Source organism: Gopherus evgoodei, chromosome 1 (assembly GCF_007399415.2).
Source record: "Gopherus evgoodei ecotype Sinaloan lineage chromosome 1, rGopEvg1_v1.p, whole genome shotgun sequence".
Taxonomy (NCBI): Eukaryota; Metazoa; Chordata; order Testudines; family Testudinidae; genus Gopherus; species Gopherus evgoodei.
In genome coordinates, this window is record NC_044322.1 from 316447732 (window position 1) to 316462158 (window position 14427).

Below are 14427 nucleotides of genomic sequence, written 5' to 3' on the forward strand. Positions count from 1 at the left end.
ATTGATGTCATCTCTGAAACCATAAATTGCAGATTAAAGTGTCACACAACTATTTCACTGCTGATAATTTTGGTAGAAACATTCAGATAATGTGCTCGTTCCACATTGTCTTCTTGCATCTCCAAATGTTCAAATCCACAAATGTCTCATACTCAGTTGCCAAAATCCTCTCTCTTTCTCCAAGTGTAGCTGCATATTGTCAATGCAAAAACTGTGGCATATTAGGCAAAATGTGGGACAGTATAAAATGAGCAATACAATCTTAAACAATGCTGGAGCAGCTCCTGTATGGGTTTATACTTTTCATTTTTACACCTAAGCACCCATTTTAAAAAAAATTGAATCCAGGTAACTCAGAATAACTTTAGTCCAAATTACTGTGGAGTACAACGCAATGGTAATTGAGTACACACAGAATCAAGCTCTTATTTCCTCTAAACATTGAATACTGTAAAAAAATAATTTAGATGTTAAGATGTTGTTCAATGTAACATATGCCAATTCATGACACTTTGAATAAATCTATTGGCGAATATAGTCTATTCACCAATTACCTGACTTCCCTTAGAAAAGATAACATTCCTAGAACAAAACATTTTAACACTGTACAACCTCACTAATTTACACTGTTGACTGGACCATCTACTGTGAAATATTGAATTGCAAATTAGTAATTAAATGAAGATGAACAGCAAGGATAGAAAAACATTTTGAAATGAACATTTGACAAATGGAGCTTAATCTGATGCTATTTAAAAGCATAGTAAAGATTCTGCAGCATTACTTTGTATAATAACTCATTCATAGAGACCTCAACGCTCACTGCACATTTTTCAATGGTAAAAGCTATGTAAAAGTTACTGAAGTGTGAATTAGAGAGACCATACTGTTATAAAGCTACTTGTCACTGTTTACATTAAGACTTTCCTCTTCTGGTTTTCTGGGTGTTTGTCTGTATAGAATCGTTTCTTCCTCAGAGAATGTCTATAAGTTGTAAGATCTCATTAGTGCTCCAGGAATCCTTCAGCCACTTTTCACAGGCTTGCACCGTGGCATGAAGAGAACAGAGAATATACAGTAACTGGAATTAAAAATCTCAGCTTTTGCCAAGGTAGCCACATTACAGGATCTGTGGTATCTCATTCTCTACCACAGTATATGTAGAATAGGATGCAACTGTGGTAACTGCATTGTATTTGTTGGCAAGTGTTAAAATAACCCCATTATGATTTTCAGTGTATTGCCATCTGAAAATAGTACATACTTCAAGTAACACAAGATCATTAGCAGAAAGTTAGCAAAAAGTATTTTTGAAAATAGTGCTTTAATCAGATTTGCTGATGCCTCTGTCAGTCGCAGATGCTGAGAAGATAGACACTCAATATAAACCAACAGGGATAAAGAGAAAGACATTTTAAAACAATTTCAGGACTTGTTACTTAGAATCATAGAATATCAGGGTTGGAAGGGACCTCAGGAGGTCATCTAGTCCAAACCCCTGCTCAAAGCAGGACCAATTCCCAACTAAATCATCCCAGCCAGGGCTTTGTGAAGCCTGCCCTTAAATACCTCTAAGGAAGGAGATTCCACCACCTCCCTAGGTAACCCATTCCAGTACTTCACCACTCTGAGTGAAAAAGTTTGTCTTAATATCCAACCTAAACCTCCCTCACTGCAACTTGAGACCATTACTCCTTGTCTTGTCATCTGGTACCACTGACAACACTCTAGATCCAGCTTCATTGGAACCCCCTTCCAGGTAGTTGAAAGCAGCTATCAAATCCCCCCTCATTCTTGTCTCTTCTGCAGACTAAACAATCCCAGTTCCCTCAGCCTCTCCTCATAAGTCATGTGCTCCAGCCCCCTAAATCATTTTTGTTCCCTCCGCTGGACTCTTTCCACTTTTTCCATATCCTTCTTGTAGTGTGGGGCCCAAAACTGGACACAGTACTCCAGATGAGGCCTCACCAATGTCGAATAGACGGGAATGATAATATCCCTCAATCTGCTGGCAATGCAGAGTGCTTTTATTAAAACTGGGATTTAAAAAAAAAAAAAAAAAAAAAAAAAAAAAAAGTTAGCCAGTAACCACTATAGTTTGCCTTATGCTGCTTGCCAGACTGGTGTGTGTACATATGATTTCCCACACTGGCTGCTCTTGTGCTGTGTTAAACGAGAACTTCAGAATATACTGTGCTTTTATATGCTGGACAGAGATGAGAGAAAGCAAAAAGCTTCTCGCATCTTTTCCCCCTCCTCCCAATACAGAGACAACCAGTGCAAGGCTTGAATTTAGTGAATGGTTCATAAGGCCTTGTCCTGGATTTCTTCACAAGGGTGGGTTTTACTCAGCAAGAATATCAAGGCCACCTGTATACTATGTTTCCTCTTTCTGCCTTAAGGGTTTGTCTATACATGAAAATTAATCCAGTATAAAGTAGGGTGTGAATTTAAAGCAGATTAGCTATTCCTGTTTAACTCCATATGTGAATACTCATATTCCAGAAAGAGAGCATTCATAAATGGAGTTAATCCAAAATAACTACTTTGGATTCACTCCCCCATGCAGCCAATCTTTCAGAGACTGATATAACCAGCAAGGGCAAATATAACTTTGCAGTACTTTGGTTGGATGGGTTTGGCAAGCTAAAAATGATTGTTGAGCTTCCAGTATGATCTCAGCAAAAAAATCTCCCCCACAAAACAAGAGTAACACAAGAACATCCTGGGCAACAGCTTTTCCCCAAACAAGGTATATAAAGTCAGTTCACAGAGCATCCAACTGGCTGTTGTATTATACCTCTAGGTTCTTCCTGCAATTTTACTACAATCCAGGGAGCAAAAAATGCATTTTCCTCTCTTGTGATTTCCTCCTCACCGCCATTGTTTTGCCTTGAGACATAAAACTAACAGAAGAACAGGAGAATGTCAATTTACCACCTACAACTGACATCTTTTATTCCCCAACAAGCACATTTGCTGCCATCTGATAGACGTTCACAAAAAGATTTTGCCTTTAAAAATCTTCATCCAAAATATTAAGAAAAAGGATCAAAAGGTCAACTAAAGCTTCTTGTTAACTTTTAACTGCACTCTTCACCTTTCCCTGCCCTTTTTTGTTTTTTCATTTGGTATTGTACAGAAAGGAAAGTCAAGTCCTCATGGATAGGGGAAACTGAACGCTTATTACTATTAATGTTATAGTAATACAAAAGTAATATATACAGCAACAAAATTCAAATATCCTAAAAAGCCTAATTCTCAGAATATCCACATTTAAGATTTTCCAATTTACAAACGTGACCTTTAATTCCTACTCTTTATTTACTGTCTCTCCCCTAGTTTCTACTCCACGACAGTTTACTCTTCAACCCTTTACTAGTTTCCATAGTAGCCTCTTTACACTTTTATGGGTCACATAATGAAGGTCCTGTAAGTACTTAACCATCTCTATCTCCTAATGCCTGACATGGATTAAGATCCATGAGTTACATTAGTAGCATCTTAAAGTTTATAAATAAGTCATTTGGGAAACCTCAGGGATAGTTATTCATTGCTAGAATCTGATCTTACATTCTTCTACACAATTACAAAGAACTTTACTTGAACTATGATCTTATTGAAAACGTATGATATTTTCAGACTGTGTAGTTAGTTTTTCTAAGTACAGTAATGCCTCACTTAACGTTGTAGTTATGTTCCTGAAAAATGCAACTTTAAGCGAAACAATGCTAAGCGAACCCAATTTTCCCATAAGAATTAATGTAAATGGGGGGGCGGGGGGGGATTTTTTTTTGCCAGACAAAAAAGGCATTATGTACAGTTTAAACAAGCAATACAGGTATAAGTTGTAAATAAATTTAAAGAAACAATTTAATACTACAATCATCATTGCTGAGTATGAAGCAATGGGAGGTGTCCCCGTCTTACTCCACATAGGCACAGCCCACTGGCACTGCAGACAATGAGGCAGGCAAGGAGGCTGAAGGTGCCGTAGGCTAGGAGAAGCACCTTGTGCAGCAGCAGCGGCAGCTTCCCCTATTGTGCAAACACCAGGGGCGGGGGGCTCAACTCTCAGCCTGCCCACTCCACCCATTCCCTCAAGCCCCTACCCTTAACCAGCCTCTTCTCCTCCTTTATACCACAGGCTGCATCCTCGCTACTCCCCCCTCTGCCTCCTGCCTGCAGCAATCAGCTGGTTTGCTGTGTTAAGGAGGTGGCAGGAAGGAGGGAGAAAGGGGGAGGAGCGAGGACGCAGCATGGATGCTCCCCCTCCCTCCACTGCCTCCTGCAATCAGCTGGTTTGCTGTGTTCAGGAGACAGGGGAGGGAGAGGGAGCCTGTGCACCGAGTCCTCGCTCCTCCCCCTCCCCCCTCCGAATGCCGCAAACCAGCTGATTGCCACAGGCAGAAGGCAAGGGGAGCAGAGGGAAGGCACTGATCCACGGTGTCCACTGGCAGGTGGGAAGCGCTGGAGGTGTGTATGAGGGGGAGCTCATGGGGGGCTGCCAGCTGTGGACAAAGCAGGCAGCCAAACAACGTTACAGCGAAGCATTGCACAACTTGAAACAAGCACGTTCTGTAATGGAGCAGGGATGTAAGATTGAAACAACGTTAAGCGAGAGGACGTTAAGTGAGGAATTACTGTATGTCTGGAAATTTGTGTTTCTTTATATACTAGCTCACGCTAGTGTTAAATTGTACAGAAAAATATTATATATAGGACTTGCACAGACAAATTTTTCGATGATAACCGTAATTAGCTTAAAAATGGGAGGGTGGGAATCAGTAAGGGTTCATGGACCAAGAGCTAGACCCACAAAGGGATTTAGATAGTGTATTGCGGCAGAAAGAGATGGAATGACTATAGCCTAGTGGTTAGAGCACTCACCTGGGGGGCGAAACCCCCAGGTTCAATCTACTTCGCTAGATGGGGGGGCGAGGGAAGGGGAACTGAACTGATTCCAGGTCTTCCACATCCATGGAGAGTGCTCCAACTACTGGACTAAAAGTTAGGGCTTGTCTATACAGAGATTTAATGCATGCCAAGCCACAGCATAAGGGCTTGTCTATACCTGCAGCTGCACAGACGCAGCTGTGCCACTGCAGTGTGTGCGAGAGGCGGTAGTTATATCGGAGGGAGAAGCTCTCTTGCCAGCTGTCCACACCAGCACTTATGTCATGCAGGGAGGTGATTTATTCACAGCACTGAGCAATGTAAGTTATGCCAACGTAAGCTATACTGTAGACATAGCCTTAGCCTACAGCGTAGTAGCTTGCTGCACATTGTTGCTACATGGATGCTGCTGCTGCACACTAAAGTTCCTTAGTGCAACCTGACCTACTGCTGTAACAGACATCAGAGTTTACCAGCACACTTCAGAACTTTTGGCATACAGCAACAGGGCTCACATAGCGACTTAGTGCGCGGCAAGTTAGTGCACTACAGAATTAAATCCTGGCTTACCAAGTACAGAGTCTCTGTGTGGACAAGTCCTTATGAATGAGGCATACCCTCCCACACAAGCTGTGTTGTGAGGGTGTGAGGATTGCTCGGAGCACACCAATTGGATCGGACCCTATAGGCAAGCTAGATGTGGAAGGCCTAGTTTGAGGATCCCACTGGGGCTTAGGCATGAGATAGGCACCCAGGCACCTACACTGAGGCAGCTATGCATATACTCACTGCGATAATGTAGCTTAAGCACCTACAGTAGTGCTTAAATGTTGACCTAAGCACATAAATCCTTTCAGGGATCCAGCATCAGAGTCTGGTGATCACATCAACATGCATGGCATGGACTGCCTAAACATTGCTATACAGCAGCAAACAAACAATGAGCCTTTATACAAAGCAGCAGCGAACAACAGAATGTACATCTTTGCTGAAGGACAGCATTATCATCAAGTTGTTAATATTACTGAATTCCATATCTATCCTATATATTCCTGAACCCACTGTGAACTACTGTCTGAATCAGTATCAAAGAATACGAAAGCTGAAATATTACCGTGTTCAAATATGACAACTCCCTGTGTTTTCAATCAAATTTGGTCATACTACCGATTTGACTAGCACTACTCACAATGGCTGCTTTTACATTTTTACTTTGTCTTTACAAAGATTAGTTGTAATATTTATTAGCTTCCAATTACATTTCTAATATAAAGGATATGAAATTGCTCATTTGCTTCAGGATTCTTGGAGTCAGTGGATGTGGTTAAAGATTTAAAATAAAAATCTATGCTTTTTCTGTATCTTCTCATCTCCCTTCCACTTTCTTGTGACTCATTCTTGTTGAGGGCACTGTTATTCTGTTGGAGTCTGGTTATCCTCACTAACATAAATAAGGCCAAGATGAGGAGACAAAAGCAATACATAAGGATTACAGCAAGTTAAAAACATTTCAGGACTTTTCCAAAACACAGAGGTTACACTGGTTTAACTAAGGATATTACGTGTCGCTCAGATTTAATTAAGCCAGTGCAATTTTGTGTGGGGACACAAATGTTAACGTCAGCCATAAATTCTGTGGTGTTTGTTGCATCCAGCCAATGGCTCTGATTATAGTATATTTACCATATTATAAATTGAAAAAAAGTAATTTGTCTTCTCTTCCTTGTTCTTGACTAGTGAAAAATGAAACAACCCTTAAAAATATACTGCATGTCTATGACAGTTTTTTTCCTTGTTTCTATTAACACTAAAATTTCGTTATTATAGAAGCTTGACCAATGTGATGTTTGTTGAAACAATCTAAGTTTATCAATCTTAAAGATACTTCCATTGATATGAATCTTGTTGGTGGCCTTCCTCACTCCACCCGTCCTCCAGAAGCCATACAGAATATCTGCTTTTCAAACAGACCCACATTCCCTTAAGTCTTACTATAGAAAGGACCCCTAAAATACAGACTCAAATTAAAAATAAATTCAGCAAACATTACATACCTCAACAGCTGGGACAATGTCTATGCCGACAGTCAAGAATTCTTCAAACTTCAGAAATGGATTAAAGCAGCTGCCAACATCAAGTAATCTAATTTTTCCTGAGGGGGGAAGCAACCTAAGAAAGTAGAAATTCAGTTTTATCAAATGCTATTTGTTAAAGGTATATTCTGAATTAGACAATTGGAGCAAAAGAACGTTATGTAGAACATTAAGTGCCGACTAAATAATAGAGGGGAAATTTTTTTATTATTTTTACTCTGAAGTTGCCTAGCAGAGGCCCATTGCGCTAAGAAGATGGCCCGTGCCCTGAAGACAGTACAACTAACCATAAGGTGAGACAATAGCTGAACACAACAGAAATACCAGGTGGGAAGCACAAGGCAACAATGAAACTATTCTGATCAGCATAATAAATACCGAGTTTTCTGGCTGATGCTTACACTTGGTGCTATGAGTCAATTTTTCAAACATAAGTTCTACTGAGGGCACTGGTTGAACCAGAATTACCAAAATGAAAAGGCTGAGGATATTACAACATATTACAATAACTAAAAAAAGATTTAGGAATACTTTGTATGTTTTGAATAACTTTGTTTTTGTAAGTCTGATTTCAAGAGTAATTGCACTAGTTCCATATTATAGTTAAAATATCTCTCAAACAAAACAGGAGACTATAAATAAAATCTCTAGAATATACAAAAAGGTTTAAATATTTCACATATAGCATTTTTGTTCTCTTTGTAAAGAACCATGCACATGACACTAATAATTTTATACAGACTCTCTCTCTCTCTCTCTCTCTCTCTCTCACACACACACACACACGGTTTAAAAAAAAATGTCTACAGTGTTTCAGGAAAAAAAGCGTCCTCACAGAGAGATTTATTATTTGTATTGTCTCAATGTCTACAGGCAGAAGTCATGCCACTGTAAATGTCCAATGTTAGCTTCATTGTCAATACTGTATATATAGCAAAATGACAACAGTGCTCTTAATTGCAGAATTTAAATTTTTATTTCACATAATTTGGATAATTATCAGAATACACTTCTGTTTTATCAGAAATATATAGCATTAGACTTACATTTAAAACTATTTTTGCTAAGTACATTACTAGCAATTTAAATAAACTATTCAGATTCAGAAGTATCTTTGTAGGACAGCACATCAGATTACAGAATCCACCAATGTGTGCATCTTCCTCACAAGTGTTCAGGTGTTATTTTAAAGTTAATTTAATGTTTAGAAAGGATTTAAATTTGTAACCTGCATCCAAGGAAAAATAGCAAACAGATGATAACTAAAGTTACTACCTGACAGTAATCCAAAGTCTTATTCTAAACTAGAGCTGAAAATTTTTTACCCTGATCACTGACTGGGGTTGGGCTTTTTGTCACACCTATTGTTTTAAAATATTAGATAGTAAACTTCCAGGGGACTGGACCATGTGTTTCATATTTTCATACTTGGGGCCCAGTCTGAACCTGTAATATAAACAAGTAATTAATTTGTGTACTTGTAATTTATGAAGCATCAGCCCATGTGTCCTACCTTCATCACCGTGCAGGTGGTCTGTTGTTTTTAAATGAGTTTGGCTTTGGCACTCTTTCAGTTGGTATGATAAAGAGGACTTTGAGAGGTATAAGGAAAGCAGAGCAGCCGCGTCTACAAATTATATAATTAAAGAAACACCTCACTCTTAATGATTCCACAGTCTGACAAATTTGTAGTTAAGAAAAATGAGTTTAGTGTGATCAAATGATTATGCAAGGACTAAAAGGACAACTGGCCTCACAGCTTGAGGCAGAGGGAAAAAACCAAAACATCTTTTACAGAGAGCTCCAGCAGGAAAAAAATCAGATTTTTAATAAAGATAGAGACATGCAGTGCTTTCACGTCCTTCCACATCAACAGAAAACAACAGTTTGAAATAAATTGAGTATAAAAGTAATAATTACTCACCATAATGGTTCTTCAAGATGTGCCCCCCATAAGTGCTCCACAGCCCTGCGCCACTGATTGGAGAACTTCAACAGGAATATGTCCGGCCCACCACGAGGCCAGCAAGCGTGCACAGGCATTCCCTCCTCAGTTCCCTCTCCACTGCAGAGTCAACTAGTGGAACTCCAGAGTAGAGGGGAGGAGAGTGGGTCGTGCTCCCATAGAGATGAACATCTCAAATGCCATTACTACTGAACAAAATGAACAACAACTTCTTTGAGTAGTGTCCCTTTAGGTGCTCCACTGTAGGTGACTCCCGAGCAGTACTCACCACTGGAGGATGGGACTTTGGAATTGTCATCCAAAAGATGACAGTACTATGGCACCAAATTGGGCATCTGTAGCTGAGTCCCCTAGAACAGCACAGCATTCTGCAAAGGTATGCACAGATGCCCAGGTAGCTGCTCTGCAGATCTCAGATATAGGGATACCCTTTGAGAAGGCGATCAGTGAGGAGACTGACCTTGTGGAATGTGCGCGTATTAAAATGGGGGTATTACCCCACGCAGTTGGTAGCAGAGTTTAATATAGCCAGAGACCCACACGGAGAACCTCTGAGCTGAGATCACTACACCTTTCAATCTATCCACAACAGAGAGGAAGAGTCTCAGAGATTTTCTAAAGACCTTTGTCCTGTCCAAATAGAAGGCCAAGGCTGTTCTCACAGTGAGCATATGGAGGATGGCTTCCCTGTTGTTCTCATGAGGTTTGGGATAAAATGTTGAAAACTGAGTAAGTTGATTCATGTGAAATGCAGAAGTCACTTTAAGGGTGAACTTCAGATGTGGTCTGAGTTTGACCTTAGAGACGAACACAGTAAAAAGGGGGATGTGCCACCAAGGTTATCTCCTCTTCCCATCCTTAAGGCTGAAGTGATGGCAATGAGGAAAACCGTCTTCATGGAAAGGTGGGCCAGCGAACAAGTAGCACTGGGTTCAAATGGCGGTCTAGTCAGTCCTTTTAACACTAGACTGAGGTCCGATTGGGAGTGAGGACCTGGGTTCTGGGAAGAGGTTTGCTATGACTTTAAGAAACCTCTTTGTAGTTGTGTGAGAAAAGCTTTCTACCTGGCAGTGGAAGGTTGTGATTGCTACTAAATGGACCTTTAGCAAGTTAATAGAGAGACCTGATTTCTTTAAGGTTAACAGGTAGTCTAGGACCAGTGGCAGGGCGGCTGTATTAGGTTGATACTCTTGAGTTGGCACCAGATCTGGAACTTCTTCCATTCCTGGAAGTAGGTACAATGAGTAGTGCTCTTTCTACTGTGTAATAGCATCTCCCGTACCTCCTCAGAGTGAGAGGTCTCTATGTGCTAGATCTATGAAGAAGCCACGCTTTGAGTCACAGGATCCACAGTTTGAGGGACAAACCTTCCACCCCATTCTGCGACAAGAAGTAAGTAGAGTCATTGGAGGACAAAATGCCAGTTGCTACAGTTTGCATAGCCCAGGTGGGGGTGATCAGAATGATACTTTTCCCTTTTTATCTTGAAGGGACCTTCAGTAATAGAGGGAATAGGGGAAAGGCATAAAGAAGGCCCTTGTCTCAAGGAAGGAGAGTATCTCCCACAAAGCGTCATCCAATTCCCGCCCTGGAGCAGTAATGTGGACATTTCTTGCTCTGATAACTAAAATTTATTACCGGTGTCCCCCACTGTCGGACTATCTCCCATTCATGTGGGAATTTGTGGCTGAGGCTATCAGCTATCATGTTGTGTATTCCTGGTAGGTAGGCCACTGATAGTAAGATGTTGTGGGAGATGCACTAGTTCTATAGCTTCTATGCACAGAGAATGAGAACTTGCACCTTTCCGTCGGTTTGTATAGAACACGCAGGCCATATTGACCATCATGACCTTTGTACGCATGTTATTGAACAGTGGGAGAAAGTGAGTGCATGTGTTTCTGACTGCTCGGAGCTCAAGCAGGTTGATATGGAGGCCTGTCTCCACAAGAGACCATTTGCCCTGTATTTTGTGACCATTGAGATGTGAGCCCCATCCTATGAGGGATGCATCACTAATCAGGAGTAGAGATGGGGAGGACTGAGTAAACGGGATTCCCAATAGATATCTTTACAGGTTCTTCCATCAGTTATGGGATAGTTTGACCCTGGTGAGCATTGATACAAGTTTATTTATGTTGTCTCTATTTGGCTTGTAAACTGAACTGAACCATGATTGTAGGCATCTCATGCATAGTCGGGCATGAGCAATAACTGATGTGTCTGTGGCCACGTATCCCAGAAGCTGGAGGCAACGCTTCGCCAAAATTTGGGGGCTGGATTGTACTGTCTCTATGAAAGAGGTAAGACTGAGAAATCTGTGATGTGGAAGGAGTGCCTTTGCCTAAATGGAGTTTAGGTCGGCTCCTATGAAGTTTAGTCTCTGCACTGGTATTAAAGGTCAATTTTTGCTTGTTGATCTGTAGACTCAGAAACAGGTCCCATGTGACCTGAGTGACCCGTTGGGCCTCTGTGTAGGACCATGCCCTGAGAAGGCAATCGTCCAGGTAAAGAAAAACATTATGCCCTGAGAGCATAAGTGGGCTGCTACACTGGGGGGCTGATGACAGGCCAAAAGTAAGTGGCCCTGGCGCAGTGTGAATCTGAGATAATGCCTATGACTTAGTATGAAAGAAATGTGGAAGAATGCATCTTGAAAGCTGAGAAAAATCTCCTCCTTCTAAAGAAGTAGCACTATAGAAAAAATTCTGATTTGACAGAATGATGCAAATTATATTTTAATTTGTCAACATTTTATTGGAAATTTCTATGAAGAGGTATTGAAACAAGGATTAGTTTTTAATTAAAAGCAATCTTTCTGGCTTTTTTGGCTGCAAAATCAGTAATATGTCATCGTATGACAAAGAGATGTCTTGTTCGATTGCAAGAATAGCAAGACCAGTAAAGTGTTCCTGACTCATTGTAGAGCAGAGATAGTTTTTAATGAGCTTTAGTTTTGAAAAACTCCATTCTCCTGATGCTACTGTTACAGGAATTGTCAGCAGAATATGAGTGGCAATGTACACATTAGGATATGTGTCAACAAGTTTGCTGGTATGAATAAACTGTATGTCCATCATTGATTTTGCATGTGGCAACAGCTCAATTTTTTGTAGAGTTCAAGTCCATTTAAAACAAAACGATCACCATGCTTCAGGAGCCTCTTTAGGTCAGGAGTTCCCAACGCGGTGCCTGCAGGTGTCCCGGTGCCTGCAGTGGCCTTTCAGTGCGCCCATGTACTGGCCGGAGGACGAGCATGTGCCAAAATGCTGCCGAAATTCGGCATCATTTTGGCAGATGCTTGTCTGCCACCACGGTCCTTCATCTGGCGCCCGCCAGATGAAAAAGGTTGGGGACCACTGCTCCAGGCTCTTGCACTTTGTCATTAGTTGCTCTTGTTTTCCTATTTCGTTGAATTTAGTCCCGTCAGCCCGCTGCCAGCTGAGTGAATGGAGCCCCAGGCTGACAGCGGGTTGAGTGGCTCAGCCGGGGTCTCAGCCTCCGGCCTACTCAGCCGCTGCCAGCCTGCGGTTCCTTGGGGGTCCCCAGGCCAGCAGTGGGTACTGAGTGGTGCCGGTGGCTGGGACCTTGGGTGCCAATGGGGCAGCAGCCGGAACCCCAGAGCTGTGGCAGGCTGAGCCGCTCAGCTCGCCGCTGCGTGCCATCAAAAATCAGCTCGCGTGCCACCTTTGGCACATGTGCTGTAGGTTGCCAACCCCTGCTCTATACATTAGTAAGGAGATGAGCATATTACAGTTGTTGAAGGGCTCTATTTAGCAGTAACAGAGCTATAGGAAAGTCAGTCAACATTTTTTGTTTCTCTGATGAAAACTGGCCCACTCCCTTCCCCATACCAAACTTGTCTTAAATAATTGTCAACTTAATTTTCTGTTTTTGGCTAAGATATTGATTTTAAAAAAATATTGAAATTGAATTCAGGATTGTTAGCAAGCATTTTTGGCAAACAAAGTTGTTAAATGACACTTTAAATGGCACCACAGTACGGCTTTCATGCTTGGCTCACCCCCCAGCCTGCTGGTCCAACAGCTGCAGTAGAGGAGGAGATAGGTGGAAACTGCAGGACCTCAAAATCCACATTTTGGGGTGCAGAGTGGCAACAGCAGCAGCAAACCCTCAGGTCCGATCACACGCCAATGGGCGCCACCACCAGCCCAAAGGACCATTGTGAAGTTAGCACAGCATCTGATCTCAGGGGCACCCATGGAGCCACAGCAGCTCATCCTGCCCTGTGCAGCTCCCCCCAGATGAGATGATCACTGCCAGCCCAGGGGAGAGATGCGCTCCCCAGCTAGGGTGATCAGATCCAGATGTCCTGATTTTATAGGGCCAGTCCTGATATTTGGGGCTGTGTCTTGTATAGGCACCAATTACCTCTATCTAGGGTGACCAGACAGCAAGTGTGAAAAATCAGGACGGGGTGGGGAATAGGAGCCTATATAAGAAAAAGACCCCAAAACTGGGACTGGCCCTATAAAAGTGGGACATCTGTTCACCCTACCCAACCCCTTGTCCTGATTTTTCACACATGCTATCTGGCTATGCCCAGCCCAGTCCAGCAAGACCATTCCAATCCTGGCTGCCTGCCAAGGAAGTGAGTTTACTTTCACTCTCATTCCTCAGCAGGCAGCCAGCCAGCCTCTCCTCCCCCCCCGGCACCTGACCAACCCAGCCCTGATGGAGGGGAGGGGGAAGAGAGGGGTGGCTCCATGGGGAGGAGGGAGAAACAGGGGGGTGCTCTGTGGGGCAGAGAGGAGAAGAATGGACGTTATGGGGGACAACAAAAGGATACTGCCAGAGCCGCAGAGCCTGCCTCACCTCACACTAGGGGAAAAGAGTCACTGGCAGGTGATTTCCTTTCCCCACCCCTTCCCAGAAACACCAGCAGCCAATCCCCTCCCTCAGACTGTGCTACATTCGACTCTCTCTAGGACCCAGCAGCCCTGCTCTTACATGCTCCACTGCTTCCCATCTGTTCAGGCTCTCGCTGAGCGGTGCCCCCAGACCTAGTGGTGCCCTGGGCAGCTGCCTATTCTGCCTATGGCTAAGGACGGCCCTGTGTGGATGGCATTGGTGCCGGTGGTTGTCAGTGCCAAAAAAGACTTGTACCGACAGAGTTGGAGAAGACGACCTAATCATATGGTCCATCAGTGCCAAACCCAGCAGGGTCAAGGTCCGTGCCAATGACTTCAACATAGCCTTCCCTGGGGCAGATTTTCCATGCTTTCCACACCCTGGTGATACTGATACTTCTTTGCCTGTGCCTCTCAGGTCTTTGGGCAGACCAACTTGCTCTGTCGGCTCAGTACTGCGCATGCATTGGGTAACAACTCTAGATAGCTTTGGTGTCGTTGGTACCAATGATACAGATGGAGCTGGAGATATTTCTGGCTTGACTGGGGCTCGTTACAGGGACTTGCAGACCTTTTTTTTTTTAAGTGGATTTGAGTGAGT

At 42.6% G+C, this 14427-nt stretch overlaps 1 protein-coding gene across 7 annotated transcripts in view; it reads right to left on the reverse strand.

The window, feature by feature from the left end:
- The window catches only part of BMT2 (base methyltransferase of 25S rRNA 2 homolog), a 57253-nt gene that overhangs the window by 2814 nt on the left and 40012 nt on the right, over nucleotides 1-14427 (reverse strand). For all 7 annotated transcript variants that reach the window (XM_030549030.1, XM_030549032.1, XM_030549036.1 and 4 more), the window contains one exon: nucleotides 6951-7065. In XM_030549030.1, coding sequence (XP_030404890.1) covers nucleotides 6951-7065 — 115 coding nt within the window. The remainder of the gene's footprint in view (nucleotides 1-6950; nucleotides 7066-14427) is intronic.